The sequence below is a fragment of the Pyrus communis genome, chromosome 5 (genome assembly GCF_041283825.1).
Source record: "Pyrus communis isolate YQ-2024b chromosome 5, ASM4128382v1, whole genome shotgun sequence".
NCBI classification, from domain to species: Eukaryota; Viridiplantae; Streptophyta; class Magnoliopsida; order Rosales; family Rosaceae; genus Pyrus; species Pyrus communis.
In genome coordinates, this window is record NC_142569.1 from 59402 (window position 1) to 78187 (window position 18786).

General features: G+C 38.3%; 2 protein-coding genes across 3 annotated transcripts; both read left to right on the forward strand.

Moving 5' to 3' along the window:
• Positions 1–9602: 9602 nt before the first annotated feature.
• On the forward strand, positions 9603–12165 carry LOC137725987 (ras-related protein RABB1c). Of its 2 annotated transcripts, none has more exons than XM_068464835.2 (6): positions 9603–9957; positions 10083–10222; positions 10375–10457; positions 10933–11137; positions 11255–11323; positions 11846–12165. In XM_068464835.2, the coding sequence occupies exons 1-6, from the start codon at positions 9912–9914 to the stop codon at positions 11936–11938; spliced, it is 636 nt and encodes a 211-aa protein (XP_068320936.1). In that variant the 5' UTR covers positions 9603–9911; the 3' UTR covers positions 11939–12165. The 2 variants fall into 2 exon arrangements, with proteins under 2 accessions (XP_068320936.1, XP_088549635.1); XM_088693509.1 differs by having other exon boundaries at positions 9667–9957; positions 11481–12165.
• Positions 12166–15827: 3662 nt separating this feature from the next.
• Positions 15828–18672, forward strand: PFK2 (phosphofructokinase 2). The gene is made up of 2 exons (XM_068465242.2): positions 15828–16663; positions 17553–18672. The coding sequence occupies exons 1-2, from the start codon at positions 15974–15976 to the stop codon at positions 18402–18404; spliced, it is 1542 nt and encodes a 513-aa protein (XP_068321343.1). The 5' UTR covers positions 15828–15973; the 3' UTR covers positions 18405–18672.
• Positions 18673–18786: the final 114 nt, after the last annotated feature.

Below are 18786 nucleotides of genomic sequence, written 5' to 3' on the forward strand. Positions count from 1 at the left end.
CAATCTTGGAAAAGTCCTTGATAAATCGTCTATAGAATCCTGCATGACCAAGAAAAGAACGAACCTCTCTAACCGAAGTAGGAGAGGGTAAGTAGCGTACAAGATCTACTTTAGACTTATCAACTTCAATTCCTTTTTCAGAGATTATATGACCCAAAACAATACCTTGTTTAACCATAAAATGGCATTTTTCCCAATTTAAAACAAGGTTTGTTTCAACACAACGTTTCAAGATTAACGTGAGATTATCCAAGCATTTATCAAAAGAATCACCAAAAACACTAAAGTCATCTATGAATATTTCAATAATCCTTTCAACATAATCAGAAAATATGCTTACCATACACCTTTGAAACGTGGCAGGGGCATTGCACAAACCAAATGGCATGCGTCGATATGCAAATGTTCCAAAGGGACAAGTAAAAGTGGTCTTTTCTTGATCATCCGGGGCAATGACAATTTGATTATAACCTGAATATCCATCAAGAAAGCAATAAAAAGAATGACCCGCTAACCTTTCCAACATTTGATCTAGGAACGGCAATGGGAAGTGGTCCTTCCTTGTGGTGGCATTTATCTTCCTATAATCGATGCATACACGCCAACCGGTTTGGATTCTCATGGGTACAAGCTCATTCTCGGCATTCTCCACAACCGTCACTCCGGATTTCTTAGGCACACATTGGATAGGTGAAACCCAACGACTATTGGAGATAGGATAAATGACTCCACAATCAAGAAGTTTGATTATCTCCTTTTTCACAACTTCCATCATTGGAGGGTTAAGACGGCGTTGAGCCTCTCTAGTTGGTTTGGTCCCCTCCTCAAGAAATATGTGATGCATACAAGTTGTGGGGCTTATACCTTTGAGATCGGCCAATGTCCATCCTAGGGCAGATTTGTACTCCTTCAACACATGCATGAGTTTTTCCTCCTCTTGTGCCGTGAGGGATGATGATATGATGGCAGGCAATGTCTCATTTTTTCCCAAGAAAATGTACTTCAAATGGCTTGGCAAAGGTTTGAGTTCAAGGATAGGTGCCTGAATTATGGATGGAAGCAACTTGTTAGTCGAAATGGGAATGGACTCTTTGTTAGGAAACTTACCATCATGTATTGGTGATGACTCAAGGGCAGCAACTACTTCAAGAAAATCCTCACTAGGAGGCACGGCATAGGATAGTGTATTTGTGCCGTGGGGTTGCATGGATGTTGCTCCCTTGGTTTTGACTTCTACACCACTTGTAATGACTTTTTCAAGCATATCATCATTCAAATCTTCAAGGTATCCCTGCGCCAAAGAGTCAACAGTATCAATAGAGAAACATGAATGATCTTCACTAGGATACTTAATAGAATCGGAAAGATTGAAATTAACAACTTCCCCATCAAATTCCATGGACAAAGTTCCATTAAACACGTCAATCTTAGTCCGGGCCGTTTTCATGAATGGCCTTCCAAGTAGAATGGGCAGCGAGGGTGCATGATCCGATTCATCCATCTCAAGGACATAGAAATCTGCCGGAAAGATCAAATGATTAACCTGCACCAAAACATCTTCCAAAACTCCCTTTGGATAGGCATTAGATCTATCGGCCAATTGTATGATAACACCATCCTTTTTCAATGCTCCTAGGTTCATAGATGCATATATGGAATATGGCATAACATTTATAGAAGCACCTAAGTCAAGCATGGCAGATTCAAATCTAGTGTTACCTATGACACAAGGAATGGTGAAACTACCCGGATCTTTGCATTTGGGAGGTAGTTTGTGTTGCAAGATGGCGGACACATTCTCACCTACTTTTACCACTTCCTTGGTCGACATCCTCTTCCTAGTGGTGCACAACTCCTTCAAAAACTTGGCGTATCTAGGGACTTGCTTGATTGCATCCAACAAGGGTATGTTCACTTGAACTTTCCTAAATGTCTCAAGGATGTCCTTTTCAGCTTCTTCCTTCCTTGTTTGCATAAACCTACTAGGAAAAGGAGCATTCGAAGGAAAAGCATTAGTAGAAACTGAATTTGACACATTCTTACCCTTTTTGGCCGAATTAGACAGTTTTGGGGCACTAGGAACTTGCGGCAAAGACTTTCCCACCTTTGCCGTGGGTTTGCTTGATTCTTCCTCTTCAATTTGCAAGTTTTCATCACCTTTGGGACCTGATTGTGATGGTGTAGGATCTGCCCCAATCTCTTCTCCACTTCTCAAGGTTATGGCCTTTGCACTTTCGAAGCTTCCCTTTGGATTTGGAACGGTGGAACTAGGGAGCTTTCCTTGTTCACGAAACTGCCCCATAAACTCGGCAATTTGCCCCATTTGTTTCTCCAATTGATCCACCCTTTTGTCTTGGTTTTGCATAGCCTTAGCTTGATCGTCCTGCCCATTAGACAACTTAGTTAGTATCTTAAGAAGTGCATCATTGTCAAGGGACGTACCTGAGGCACTTGGGCCGGATTGGGCTTGATTTTGGGGTGGGCCGTAGGTTTTGGGAAAGAACCCAGGGGGTTGTTGCCTAAAGCCTCCTTGGTTTTGAGATTGTTGGGGCTCCCTCCATTTGAAATTTGGGTGGTCTCTCCAACCGGGATTATATGTGTTGGAATAAGGATCGTTCCTTGGTTGGTTTTGGCCTTGAAACCCAATTGCATTGGCGCTTTCCCATCCACCATTTTCAATCAACTGTGGACATTTTTCAGAGGCATGTCCATGCATAGAACATACGCCACATACAATTGGTCCTTGCATCTTCATGCCCTCGGCCAACTGAGACACAATAGAAGTAAGATTAGCCAATTGTGAATTAATGTCGGAAGTAGAACTTACCTCATGAACATGTTGCCGTGGGGGTCCTCTTTGGCCTACTCCTTCGTATTGTTGATCGTTCAACGCTCGATTAGAAATCAAGGTCTTGGCAGCCATAGGTGTTTTGTCCACTAATGCTCCACCTGCCGAGGCATCGAGCATTTGACGTTCTAATGGTAGGAGGCCCTCGTAGAAGTATTGCAAAAGTAGCTCCTCCTTCATCTGATGCTGTGGACAAGAAGCAACAAGTGATTTAAAACGTTCATAGTATGCAGGAAAAGACTCACCTTCATCTTGTTGAATTCCACTTATTTTTTTACGAAGAAGAATGATGCGAGAAGTTGGGAAAAACTTCTCCAAAAACGCTCTTTTCATACTCTCCCATGAAGTGACAGTGCCAGGAGCCAACTCGTATAACCAATCCTTAGCTTTATCCATTAAAGAGAACGGAAAAGCTTTCATCTTCAAAATACTTCCGTCAACATTGACGGGAGTCATGCTTGAACAAACTACTTCAAACTCTTTAAGATGCTTGTTTGGATCTTCCATGGAAAGCCCATGGTATTTAGGAATGTGGTGCAACAAGCTTGACTTCAACTCGAATTCATCGGTCTTGCCTTGGGCAGCCGCGGGGTATTGAATGCATAATGGTGCGGCATTGGCCAACCCTGAGGCCGAAAGCTCTTTAATGGTCCGATTGTCCGCTGCCATAACTTCTTCTTCCACTTCTTCAAACTCAGATTCGGCCTCTGAACTTGAACTAGGTTCACTATGTTTGGGATGCCTCCTCTTTCTTCTCAAATCACGTTCAAAATCGTCGTTAAAGTCTAAGATATGTGCATGCACAGTTTGAGAACTCCGCGTCATGCACTAGTACCTAAAAAAAAACAAGAAACAAAAATAGGTCAGAAACTAAAACAAAATCAGAAACAAAGTGAAATAAATGAAACAAAAACAATCCAAGGGATTTAGCAAAGTTGCTAATCCCCGGCAACGGCGCCAAAAATTTGATGCGAAATATATTAAGCACACAAATTAAACCCTCTTCTGACAATTGTAGCAAAGTATGTAAGTAGGGATCGTTCAAAACCGGGGATTAGGAGGGATTGCTAAACTCTTGAAAACTGACCTAAGAACTCCAAAACAAAGTTAAAAACACTAATTTGGACTCAAAGAATGAAAAACCAAAGTTAAAACACTAAAACAAAACAAAAACTCAAAACAGCAACTAGAAGACTCAAAACTGCCTAAAAACCACTTTCTGGGCAGTTTTGAGCACCTACACTAATTTGGACGAAATTGGTTGAAAACTTGACTCAAAACACTTAAAAACATGAACCAAAACAATTTCTAACTAAATTGAGACTTCAAAGTAAAGGGGGATTTGATTTGGACGAAATTAAAGTTGAGAAAACAGATTGCAAAGTAAAACTGATTTTGAAATGTTTTTGGGGTTTTTAATGGATGATGGACTAGTTAGGGGTTCTTTCTCCACACATGACAAGTATGCAAATGACTCGATTTCCAGTTATTCCTTCATAGAATTATGAATGACAATACCCCAAATTAACCGTGATATCACTTAGTTAATTCTCAAGTTTTCCTTGTGTTATTGAATTGGATGACATCATACGACAACCCAAAGTATTCTTCAAAAGTTCCTTACATGACATCATAATAAAGATACAATCAAAGATCATTACGTTCAATGAAAACTATAAGCATTGACAAAGCACTTGTGACTATGACATCATGACACTTATGCTAGGAATTGAACTTAACGCGATTGTGACTAGCAACCTTCACTACTTGTGAATATAAGTGTGTGACAATTATGTGAAACAAACTTATATTCTAGCATCATATTCATGCAAGCCAATTAAGTGTCAACCCCTAATTAACAAACACAAATACATTATTACTCGCACAGTTAAGCCAATTGCATTCACGATTCAAGAACTCATAACTGGAATTTATCAAATCAACTTGCACACATAGTTATGGCTTCGAAATCACCCCTAACCAATAGGGGTTTAGCCACTCATGTTCATAGCAAAATGAAAGGAAAATAAATTAAACATTGAAATCATAAAACGAATTACACCTAGAATGCACCAACGACGAAGCTTGAGCATCCAAGAGTCTTTCCTTCTTTCTCCTTGCTACGGCACAAAGGTGGATGGGATGGTTGGGATGTGTTTTAGGATCAGGGATTATGGAATTGGATGGAGGATAGGCACGGCAAGGTGTAGTGTTTGGCTGGAATTGTGTTTCTAGGATTGTAGGATGTGTAGAGTGGTGTGGCTAGATGAATGGACGAAAATTGGGTGAATGAGTGATCCCCTTAGTGCCTTGCTGCAAAGCCTTATTTATAGGGCTAGGAAAGGTTTTGAACTTAGTTGAAACCAAAAGGTTTTTTTGTACCAGAAATTCTATACATGAAACACTTAAAGGATATGTGTGTGTAGCTTGGACAAGGTAGGACGGCTAGTGACAAGCTAGGACGGCTAGGAGACAAGCTAGGACGGCTAGGAGACAAGCTAGGACGGCTAGTGACAAGCTAGGACGGCTAGTGACAAGCTAGGACGGCTAGGAGACAAGGTAGGACGGCTAGTGACAAGCTAGGATGGCTAGGAGACAAGGTAGGACGGCTAGTGACAAGCTAGGACGGCTAGGAGACAAGGTAGGACGGCTAGTGACAAGCTAGGACGGCTAGGAGACAAGCTAGGACGGCTAGGAGACAAGCTAGGACGGCTAGTGACAAGCTAGGACGGCTTGTTCTTCCAATACAGAAATTAGGCACCATGTGTGAATAGATAAAGCCTTCTAGAAATAAGGTTTTTAGGCCCCCTTGCAGCTCCCTAACTGAATTCAAGCCTTCAAATTCGTCCATCCTCATGCCTCCATGCTTGCACTATCCAATCTTGGCCCAAAAATGCTCTAGAATGCTCCAAATTGCTTCTTTTTGCATACTTTGACACTAAAACCTGAAATTGCACGAAAATGACTTTAAACACTAAACTAACTAAGGAAAAACAACATAAATGCATGAGAACAAGCCAATTAAGTCACATAAAAATGCTCCTATCAGCCATCCATATTCATTATGTTATTAAAAATGTTTAAAAATTATTAAAAATGCAAAAAAAAATAAAAAATAAAACTAAGAGAATATGAATCGTGGCTTGACCATGACGGAATTGTAATATAAAATGCAACAGGCAGCTTGACGAGATTGTTTAATTTAAACATAATACGAATTTTTTTCTTCTAATAAACATAATTTCAAAATGTAATAGTCAGGGCAATTCATGTAAGGGTGAAAATAAACTCAGGCAATTAATGTTCACTAAGGCAATAATTACCAATTAGGCAATAGTCCGGGCTATTATCACCCTAAAGGGTGGAGTTGCTCTTGAGGTAGGTATAGATGAAGAGAGTGGAGGCAATGCATAATGCATTACACTCCTCTTTTTTCTTAACAAAACTAAACTAATTACTATTTCGCAAATGAGAGTTCACCCGGACCCATTTATATCCCTCATATAATAATAGGTTTATTAGTTGATTTGGCCCTAAAACTACTATTTATCTCATTTTATCTCCAGAAATCAATTTTGTCTCACTTAGTCTTAGTTTTGTCCATTTTGGTCTATTCCGTTAAATAGATGTTAAATTAAAGGGTATTATGGACATTTCATTTTGACACGAGCAAAGATAAGATAAGCGAAAGAGACAGAAAGGCATTTAAGCTTGCGAATCCAATCCTTGAGCTCAGTTGACGGTTAACCTTCTTGGCGACATTGACATTCATCGTAAACTTAGAGAAGAGCAACTGATTTATTGCAAGATTTGGTGGCACTTTTGCATTACATACTTTTGCCCAAATAGTGGTACCATCAGAGTTCGAGAAAGATGCCCCCCGATTTGTGGGTTGTAACCAATTCCTTACCGCATGGTATGTTGACTGGACCGTAAATTTTCCGTGCCTCTCATGGTGCCAAATCAAATAATCTGGTGGATCACGAACACTTAACGGAATTGCGTAGATCAAGTTAACCTCCTCTGCCAAAAATAAAGTTTGCAGCACATCAATCTTCCAGCATTTTGTAACAGAGTCAATTAACTTATTCACCGTTGTCAGCGTGCATCCCACCGGCTTGAGAGAGTACGGGCGAAACCGAGATGGGATGGGGATCCAAGGGTCATCCCAGATACGAATGGATCGTCCAATACCCACCTGCCATCTTTAGACCCAAACTCAGGACCTTTCATGCGGTACAAATTCTTTTCCAAACATACGATGCTCTAGATTTCAGCGGGGCTTCCATAAATGAGTTATTTGGAAAATATTTTGCCTTCAGAACTGTTGCAACCAAAGAGTGAGGATCATATAGCAATCTCCAGTCCTGCTTTGCCAACATTCCCAAGTTGAATGCATATAAAAGCTGAAACCTAAGTCCCCCTCACTCTTTGGACTACAAAGATGTTCCCAAGAGCACCAATGTGATTTTTTCTCTCCCTCATCACCACTCCACCAATAGGATGCAATCAGCTTGTTTAGGTCATCGCAAAATAGTTTGGGAAGAAGAAAGCAACTCATTGAGTAGTTAGGAATTGCTTGCGCCACTGCCTTAACCAGCACCTTTTTTCCCGCTGTGCTTAACATTTTACCCTTCCAAGTTTTTAGTCTCTTCCATAGACGATCCTTAAGATAACCAAAGCAGAAGCTCCTGTTCCTCCCAACAAGTGTTGGCATGCCAAGGTATTTCTCATGTCGATCCACGTGATTCACCCCAAGGATCTCGACGAGCTTGAGCTGCACAGGACGCTTGACGTTTATGCTGAAACATGTCTCACTTTTTTCAAGATTCACCCTCTGGCCCGAAGCATGCTCATAAACCATTAGAGCATCCCGTATTTGCTTGCAATCCGACTCCGTTGCCCGACCTGCAATAAGGCTAAGGCTACGTACATGAATTGGACAAAAAATTACAACCAGAAAAAGAAAAGAAGAAGGAGAGGAAGACGAAGAAGAGAATGAACATTAGAAGGGACGAGTACGTACATAGGCATTGCCAATGAAGTCCCATCTGGGCCCCTGTCGCTACACATGACGCCCATGACTTGTTAGTTGTTGGCTTCTTAGATACCAACTAGTTTATGCAGTGACAATTGATCGATGCAAACTTAGTTGGGCTCTTGAAGAAATCTGATTGAGCAGAGAGCTCCAATTGCAATCCGCCCCCGGCCTCAGTCTCCGATCCATCATCTTGATCAAGATCTCGAGGTCGCCGCACACTCTTCCTCAATCTTTGTCCTTTGGAAAGTCTAGGAGTAGTAACTTTTTCTTAAACCAAAAACAATTTAATGACAAAAGCTTCACTTTAATGAAAAACATAAAAATTTAATATAATAAAGATAAAAACAAAAGAGAAGCCTAAAATAAGGGGCCTATGAGCTGGAAGCAAGGGTCGCGTGCAATATCTCATAAAACTAAAATTACATAGCAGGAATATCCCATCAATTTATGCTTTATTTCTGTGAACCAATTGTCTTAGACTGCAACAATATCCATCAACAACTTGAAAAAAAATGAACCGAAAATGCATTGATATCGTATTAAAATTTTGATACTTTGTGATTCGTCAAGTTAAAAAATAGAAGTTCAAATAGGTAAATTTTTTCAACAAGTGAGACAAAATTATCAATCGTAAACACATGTCCTTATTTCTAGAATTGAACACTGCCACTAATTCTAAAATTGAACATTGCTACTATTTCTAGAAGTGAACACTGTCACCATCACTATTTCTCCATGCTAATGAAAAATAACCTATATATATTTATATATCAATATTAGATATACAGAGGACTCTTAATACAATGAAAGAAACTCATGGGAGAGCTAACAAGTGCAATGCTCCTCTTCTGATTTGATTTTCGGGTTTAATGATTACACAGTACGTATGAAAGTACTCACCAAAAGTGCTGAGAGTTAATTAGCTTCCTAAACTGTAAGTGACCCTTTATCACAATGGTAAAAAGAAATGTTGTCCTTGCATCATGGCGTGGGTTCGAACCTTATTGGCTCCTTAATATAACATCTAATCTAACAGATCTATTATTTGACAAAAAAAAAAAAAAAATTCTAACAAATCTATCGTTTGACCAAAAAATTTAGCTTCTTGAACTTAGTCTTTGAAAATTTTGTCCTTTTGTTCCTTTTGTTTCAATGTGTAGGATAGCTCAGTGAGCTCATATGCAAGTGTACCTCTTAGATTCATTCCTAACTAGACTTACATGTCGTTGGATTTCCACATGTCACAATCTCATGGTATCTTGGTTTAGGTTTGAATTTGTACAAGACATTTGCTTATACCAAAGAACGTAGCCGTTTGTTTTCATCATCTTTAGACAGAAATGGAATAGTGAATGCTTCCTTTCATCTTCTCCACTGTTTATAGTTTTCAAACATATACTAACATGAAGCTCAGGTTCTTTCACCGAGTACTGAATCAACGGTCTTGTTTTAATGTGTAACTTAAATTACAGTTTTGGTGTGCATTAAAAAAAATGGGCCGTAACACAAAATGGGAGAAGGCCCAAATGGGAAGAATAATAGGAAAATTAATAAAAAAAATTTGAAAACTTTAAGTTTTAATGATAAGGATAAAATAAAAGATAAATTAAATAATACCAGAATTAACTTTTTAATGTAAAAATGTAATTTTTTTGTTAAATTAATAGTAACAGAAGTTTTTCGTTAAACTTGTTAGGGAGTGATGTTGGTGAAGGAGGAAATGACAGCGAGGACGGAGAGCGGTTGTATACAAGAGAAGGGAAGGGAAGACGTTCTCGCTTTTGATTTGGTTTGACCTCTCTCTCCCCTGTTTTGTTTCGGTGGTTTTCTTTTCTACCCCCACTCCTACTCCCTTTCCCTTGTGGATTCCGTTCCGTGTACAAATTACAATTAAAATTGTCAATAAATTAAACAACAGACAGACAGACAAACCTTAGTTTTGGAATTAGAATTTAATTTGCGATCATTGGATTCGATCAAACTTGTTGTTTGTTGGTGTTTTGTTGATAAGACAGACAGAGAATGTCTTACGCGTATTTGTTCAAGTACATTATCATCGGCGATACTGGTACTCCTTCAATTATTCTTTTATTTATTTGATTTGATTTGTGCATTAATCGAATTTAATTTAATTATTCTTCTGTCCTTGTCCTCGTTTTGATGAATTGCGATTTGATTTGTGTTGTGTTGCAGGAGTTGGAAAATCATGTCTTCTTCTTCAGTTCACCGACAAGAGGTTTCAGCCAGTGCACGATTTAACTATTGGCGTTGAGTTTGGAGCCAGGATGATCACCATCGACAACAAACCTATCAAGCTCCAAATCTGGGACACGGTTTCTTTCTTTCTTACAAATTCATTCATTCTTTCATTTTAATTAATTTTTTTTATGGAATTGACATAATAATTCAATGCAATTGTTAAGCTTTTCGACTTACGATTTTCCGCGCATGCGAATAAATTTACATTATATTTATATAATTTTAGGCTGGCCAAGAGTCTTTCAGATCCATAACACGGTCCTACTATAGAGGGGCAGCTGGTGCCTTGCTTGTCTATGACATCACCAGGTATTCTTTCAATTCTAACCTCATCCTCAACATAATAATTTTGGATTCTTTGTTGCACTATCGCCATGCGGCATCTCTTACTTTGGACGACGGACTATGAACTATGGACTATGGACACCACTTTGTCATATTCAATTTTTCTTTGTGGTTTTTCGAGTAAGATATAACCCCGTCTGCTTTGATTCCCTATAAGTTTCTCAGAGTGTATTGTTCACTGTAAATAAATTGTTTTCGGAGAAGGTATTTCCATCACAATTCACATGGAAAATCACTCCTCATACTTCTATTATCCAGTTAGGTTAGGCTTAAAAATTCTCTTGCTGTGTTTTGCCTATTGCATTAGACAAGTAAAAGCTCAGGCGAGATCCCAGTAATCTACTGGATTCATATGCTAGTGTGGATGAAGAGCATTAAGCACCTTACTATGCCATGTTAAGGCACTGGCGATGACGATAATTCCTTCCCTTACTCTTAGGAGGGAAACTTTTAATCACTTGGCTAGCTGGTTGGAGGACGCGAGGCAACACGCAAATGCAAACATGACAATTATGCTCATTGGTAATAAGTGCGATCTAGCTCACAGACGGGCTGTGAGCACAGAGGAAGGGGAGCAGTTTGCAAAGGAGCACGGCTTGATCTTCATGGAGGCGTCTGCTAAAACTGCTCAGAATGTTGAGGAGGTGACAAAATATTATCTTTTTGATGGCCATTGTTTTTTAAGAAAACTGATATCTTCATCATGTTTTTTTTTTTACCTTTCCTTTATTAATAATAGTTGCATTTTCCAATCCATTCAGGCATTTATAAAAACTGCTGCAACCATATACAAAAAGATTCAAGATGGAGTGTTTGATGTATCAAATGAGGTTAGCTTTCTCTCTTTATGAATCATTCCTTACATGTCCTCCTTATCTATTACTTGATATTTATTAAAATATGTAGAAAATTTCTGCGGTATAGTTATGTTCTCATTAGTGCTTTCTGTTTGGTAGGGAGGATAAAAGTGTGTTTTTGATATTGCAGAGTACTTTGTGAATGCCAAGTAATGATTGACTATATGGTTTCATGGAGCCACTATATGAATGCATTTTATATTGGTGGGTTGCATAATAATTTTCTTCTGTGATTGCAAATTACGGTTGCTTAAATTTATAGTAACCTGAAAATGTAATGGGTAAGCTCACATTTGCAATATATAAAGACGAGGCTGGGTCTTGCCTAATGCTCATTGAATTGACTCTCTGAAAAAATAAAACGATATCGCAATAAAATACGAAATGAACAAAAAGCCTTCTTGTGGATGCTCAGAGACAAATTGAACAGTTTGTTATGTTGAATGAAAGAGAGCTGTGTATGAGCTTATTCCCGATTCTTGGTCTTGTTTGCAGTCTTATGGCATAAAAGTTGGATATGGTGGAATTCCAGGACCATCAGGAGGCAGAGATGGCGCTTCCTCTCAAGCTGGAGGCTGTTGTAGTTGAAAGTTTGATCTCATGTGCCATGTTGAAAGCGGTTTATCTGGCGTTTGTTTACATTCTCAGTTTTTATTTTTATTTTTAAGTTTTTGTGGTTAAATATGAAGGTTATGGATCCCTTCTTTATATAAACGAAATTGAAATACGTGTATAATTCTTGGTCATGTTCTAATTTGATTGTAAATTAGTCATTTAAAGTTAGGTGAGTTGAATGAAAGTGCAGATTCTGAGTAGACAGGGACTCATTGTTATTTATTGGTGTTCATATTGGCGTTTCTATACGTTCCTTGCTGAAAACCGATGGTGGCTACCTTCGATTTGAAATTTCCCAGTAGATTTACATGATTGTCTTTCAAAATAACTGAGTCCTGGAGTCGGTACCTAGTACCTAATTACCTGTAGTCTATACAGAGGACATTTGAGTCTTAGGAAAACTTTGAATAACATACAATTATCAATGTATGCACGGTCGTGAGCTTCTCCCATAGTTTCTGTCCCTTCATTATTCCATGTGAGTAGTTGTATGTAGACATTACCACTCACACAAAAGTCCTTTTTGTGTAAGTGCTTTTGCATATGGAAGCGTTTCTCGTCTGCCAGGGAAAATCCAAGCCTGATGGTTGCGCTAAAATCACAACTATACTATTCGTACTTGTTCATACAGTATTTCTTCCAGCTAGCAAACTATGGGATTTTTCATTGGTGATTGGTATGGATGACTCGATCACATGGTTGTCCGACCACATACAGAAAAAAACACCCGCCGACATTCTACACCCAGCCACATCACAAATCTTGAAATTGAAATGATTATATACAGGAATCCTGGTATCATTTTTTATATTTTTCCCACATAAATACAAATTCACATATATTGTTCAAGCTATTTAACTATGACTAAAAAGATTATCTAAGATTTCAAATTTTGAATCTGTCTAAACTAAAATACCTAAATCTGAATCAATAAAACTAATTGTGGCGGGAACTGTTATTGTCAAAAGATTGTCGTCTTCACCTCTGAATTCAAATTCCTCGTCGTCTTTGGAGTTCACTGTGCAAGCTTTGGGCTTTAAACTCGAGTAAGCTCCAAAGCTACACCTCATCGTCCCTTAGATGTGTATTTCACTGCTAGAATTATGAATAAAGCACTCAACTGCTTCATCAGCTCCATCCGAATTGTGCATGTTCAATAATCCAATCGCTGCAAATTCAATGTTTTGCTTGTAAACCTGTGGAAGTGGAAATCACGCACAAATTTATGTTTTAAGAGTAATCAGTGTACTGTGTTACTACCCGTACGTTACATAATTTTAATCCCAATTCTTAGGAAACGCGTTCAGAAGCCAACCTTACTAGGAGATCCAGTAAAGACATCGCAATGGAGGACTCTTAATGCTACGCTAAATGACTTGTCCTTTGGTAACCGAGACAGACCGCCCTAAAATTGCATGAAACATATATCAAAATACATTGAATTTAGGGTAAATATCAGTTTAATACTCTCAAGTTTCATGGTTTTCAATATTTGGTACATGAAGTTTTTTTCGTCCCAGAGTCATACCTAAAGTGTTAATTTTGAGACAGTCTCATACATCCGTTAGTCTGGCTGTTAAGTCTTCCGTTAACTGATGACGTAGCGCTCATATAGACAATGATTGGGCGCCAAGTGTCACTAAGAGATCCACGTAGAAATTAAAAATTCAAGAAAAAATTAAAAAAATAGAGAAAAAAAAAATTTGGGTTAAATCTCAATCCCGCCCCTCACCCACCCCACCTTCCCTTTCCCTGATACCCACCCGCCACCATCCATTTTCATTTTTCCCGCTCGTGGCTTCTTGCGGTAATGGAGTACCATCTTATATAAACCACAATGCGGAACATTTGATGTACCATCTTGTATTTCTAGTAGCGCAAAAAATTTCTCCATAAATAGAAGCTTTAGCTTGGTTGAATAATTATTTCAGTCTTAGGTCATGTGTAATGGTTGGATTAAAGTGTAAAATTTAAGCTTTAAACCCACCCAATAGCTTTCCAACTATTGGGCTTTAAATAACCCATGTGGGAAAATCTGGGCCATATTCCACCCAAGTTTTAAGCCTGGGTTAAAGATTTGGGCCCACATTATGTGTAGACGCGTTGAACAAATGAGGGAAGCGCATCTAAGTTTTACGTCGGAAGCTCAACACGCCACAAAGCTGCACTCACTGGGTCCCAACGGCTGACAGCTTTGTCAACCACTACTTGGGAGCCTAATCAAGGACGAAGTCAAAAATCTATATAGATGGGGACATCCTCAAACAATAAAGTCATAAATTAAGAAGGTCATGAATTTATCAAACAAAACACATATATTAATCCATAAGGTTTTCATATAACATATTATAATATCGCTTGACACATTTTCATCTTTTAAAAATGTTGCATGACCACTTCATTACCAATACCATCAAACATCTCTCTCTATATAACCATATTATCATTCATCTTTTAATCTCCATTCGATTTCTTAATCAATTCTTCATAGATTTCATATCCAAAAATGTTGCATCACATGGGATTGCTATATGCATTGCATTTTTTCCATACACACAACAACAACAACAACAACAACAACCTAGTGGGAGCATCTGCCCCCTCTAGGCCCAATGTGGCTCCGTCCATAAGCCTAATGAGTAATGGCTCTTTTAGCCATAAATGGGCCATTGGTTGATCTAACGGTTTATATTCAATTTATTTTTGTTTTAATATGAGCAAATCTAATAGTAAAAAAAAGTCTAAAGGCACAAAATTAAATCCAACACTAAAACAAATACAAACTATATTTAACTCAAATATGACCCAAAAACTCTATAAAGGGTGGTGCTATCCATACATTATTTTTACCTTTCATACACCCTCTTAATTCCGAGTGTCAGATAGAATGAGCTGAAGAAAATTTAATGACAGAAATTAACGGGGGGTGTGTGAGAAGTAAAAATATATAGGTTGTGCTTAGGAATGTGATAGGTTGTGTGATTTTTTTATTATTAATCTAAATTTCAATATATATTTTTTAAAATGTTCATAAAAATAAATTAAAATATATATATATATATGTATATAGTTTTTTTTTTTTTTTTTTTTTTTTTTTTTTTAAGCTAAGGCGAAAATATATAGACGTCATTCCATAATATCAAATTTAAAATTTATCATAATTATTGAACCAAAAAAAAAAAAAAAAATTCTGAGTTATAACTTAAAATTCTCTCAGTTAAATTTTTAAATTTTAACCCCAATCATTGCACATAGTCTCATAGTCTCATGTATCATCAATTATCCTTCATTTTTCAATTTTCTTTATATCACTATTTATTGCATGCACTCTCTTTCCATCTTTAAAACAAGAATGGTACTAGGAGGTCACCCTAACAATTTTCTTAACATAAAAAGTAAAAAGAAAGATAAAAAACGAAACAATTTTAAAACAAGCTCTTTAAAAGGGCGTTAATCAGAAGAAAATTTTATGAGTTCACAAATCACGTAATGTATCATTTGACTTGTACTAAAAAGAATGTACAATTTTCTATTTCAAGGTATATACGACTAACAAACAAATTTTCGTATTATAATTAAAGTGCTGTAATAACGATATGCAGTTGTGTTTCAGATCTTTTGAAAATTAATTTGTCAAACCAAATTCGTTGATTGACTCAAACCTTGTAAATGTAAATATCGTGATCATGTAATTTTTTTTATATATTTTTTTTTGACGAATCATGATCATGTACTTGACATTTGACAACGCGGAGGGGGTACGTGTCTACTGTCTTGCAAGAGGGGGCGCCACGTGCAGTTTTGTTTTTGTCTGATCAGATCAGATCAGATGTTGAACTGTAGAGGACCTCATCAGCTGAGTGTTGCATGCTCTTATTATATATATATATATCATTCAGGGAGATGATTCATTCTTCATTTGAGATATTTGCGTAAAACTTGTGGCTGTTTAATTGTTTGTGATATATTTGGTTATAATTATAAACTAGCCAGGAAATAGGTAAGACGATGGCCGTGGCGCAGACAGACCCAGCAGCAGCAACGAGAAGACATGATGATGATGAAGATCGGGTGATGATATACTTGCCCTTCTCTAATCGTGTGAGGCTCCAGAAACTACCCCTCCTAACTGATCATCTCTCGCTCGGATCAGATTCAGACCTAGTTCAAAGTAACCTCATCAACACCAACCCCCTAGAACACAACCCCTTCTTCTCCCAGTCCGATTGTTTCTACATAGCCCCATCTGATGTCGTCCTCCGCCACATCATCTACGACTACAAACACCCTCAACCGAAAGCTGCAGCAGCAGGTGGAGGTGGCGGTGAAGAAGCAAAACAAGGCTGCTCTAGTACTACTACTAGTGCCTTGGCATACCACCGCGCCGGCCCACGACGCCAAATCTTGTTCGATGCGTCCAGGATCAAGGCGGCTATTGTGACCTGCGGTGGCCTCTGCCCGGGTCTCAACACCGTCGTCCGAGAGCTTGTTCTTGGCCTCTGGGATCTCTACGGGGTCCGTCACATTTTTGGTATCAAGGCTGGCTACCGTGGCTTTTACTCTACGGAACCCCTCCCACTCAACCCCAAGCTTGTTCACAACTGGCACAAGAACGGCGGCACCCATCTCCAGACCTCCAGAGGCGGTTTTGATCTTCAAAAGATTGTCGATGCCATCCAACGTCGCGGCTATAATCAGGTTGTCATTCATGTCAATCAATTTGAATTAATTCCTTTACTATTTGAGTTATATATTCCTCTAGTACGCAACCTCAGCCCTCTTTAATTTATTTATAAATTAAACGAAAATTGTGTGGTGGTGATTTCTCTATGACTTGATGATGATTATCTACTACCTAACCTAGCTACACATGTAAAAGTAACTGTGTTCAATGCCCAGCTGATGCTAGATGTATTTGGATCAGAAATGTTCTCTTAGTTATCAGGTTACCAAAGAATTCATGAGTACCCATTTTAAGATTTGATATCAAAACGGAGAATAAATGAATGGTCACCCATTTTTCAATTTGGTATCAAAGGGGGATTATAAATAGATGTGTTTTAATTTCAAACATTCATATCAAATTCAATAGTAGGCATGGGTATTATGAATTTTTGGTTCGAGAGGACGGGCGTATTTATATGCCACTACACAAAAACTAAGCATTTGTTATAACAGGTTTAAAACCATGTTTGTAGAGAATGTAGCAACTTTTAGCCCAAACACAGCTATAAGTAATGGCTAAAAGTGTCATAAAACATAGCTATAAGTGACTTGTCTAATAATTTCTTAGACTGATACGACGATAAGTGATGACTAAAAGTGCCGCAAAACTTAATTTTTTGTTTTGTGTCTTTCTGTCAGAATTATCAAAACCATGAATTGTGTTCTAATAAACTCAGTTGCCACATATATATTTATATTTGAAGGTACAGAGTACCCTCGCTTTTATATGTGTACCAACTACCAACAAAACATGATTGTAATGGTAAATGGTTATGTTATGAATAACCCGAGCTAGTTGAGTTATTAACTTTATATGCTATGATAATCTCCATGGATAACTAATATGTATATTATCAAACAGTTGTACATCATAGGTGGAGATGGCACGATGCGCGGGGTCGTTGAGATATATCATGAGATATGTCAGCGCAAACTGAATATTGCGGTGACTGGAATTCCAAAAACTGTGGACAATGATGTAGGTATCATCGACAGGTCTTTTGGGTTTCAGACAGCGGTAGAAATGGCACAGCAGGCAATCAGCGCAGCTCATGTGGAGGCGGAAAGTGCAGTGAATGGAATAGGGTTGGTGAAGCTAATGGGTCGAAGTACAGGGCATATTGCTCTACATGCAACACTGAGCAGCCGTGACGTGGACTGCTGCCTAATTCCTGAAACTCCATTTTACCTGGAAGGAAAAGGAGGGCTATTTGAGTTCCTTGAGCAGCGATTGAGGGAGAATGGACACGCAGTGTTAGTAGTGGCTGAGGGAGCTGGACAGGATCAAATGATCGAGGCTAATAACAATGATCATCATGCTGATAATAATAAGGATGAATCAGGGAACCCAGTGTTCCTTGACGTTGGGCAGTGGTTGAAGTCGGAGCTAAACAAGTGGTGGAAGAGGGAGCACCCAAATGAGCTCTTCACTGTCAAGTACATAGATCCGACATACATGATACGCGCGGTCGCTGCAAATTCAACAGATAACTTGTACTGCACACTGGTGGCACATTCAGCAATCCACGGAGTCATGGCAGGTTATACTGGATTTGTGTCTGGCCCCATCAACGGAAACTATGCTTACATTCCACTGGAAGAGGTTGCCAAGGCTAAAAATGAAGTCGACACGAGAGACCACAAATGGGCCTGGGTTAGATCGGTCACCAACCAGCCTGATTTTCATATATACAGCAACGACGACAAGGACTGACTATTAAATTCAACCATGCATGCACTACAAAACAGTAATCATATGTACTTCTCTCTTCTGAGTCTTCTCTGTATTGATGATTGATCAGGCTTTAATTTGATCTCTAGCTAGTTTGATGTTTCCAAATAATTAACCTCCACTAGCTGCCACCTTCAGAATAAAGGGTAAATTCCTACCCGCATTTTAAACTTTGTAATAGTTATGTAGTAGTCATATTGAAGGACAATTCGGAGATTTTGTTTACTTCTATCAATTTCAAATTTTTTTATTTGCTTTTTTTTTTCTTGCTTAAAAATTCATAATAAATATACTCAGGGCTCAAAATATGATTAATACTGCATCCAAATGTTCTATAACATTTTCTTTAGTGGTGGATTTGAGA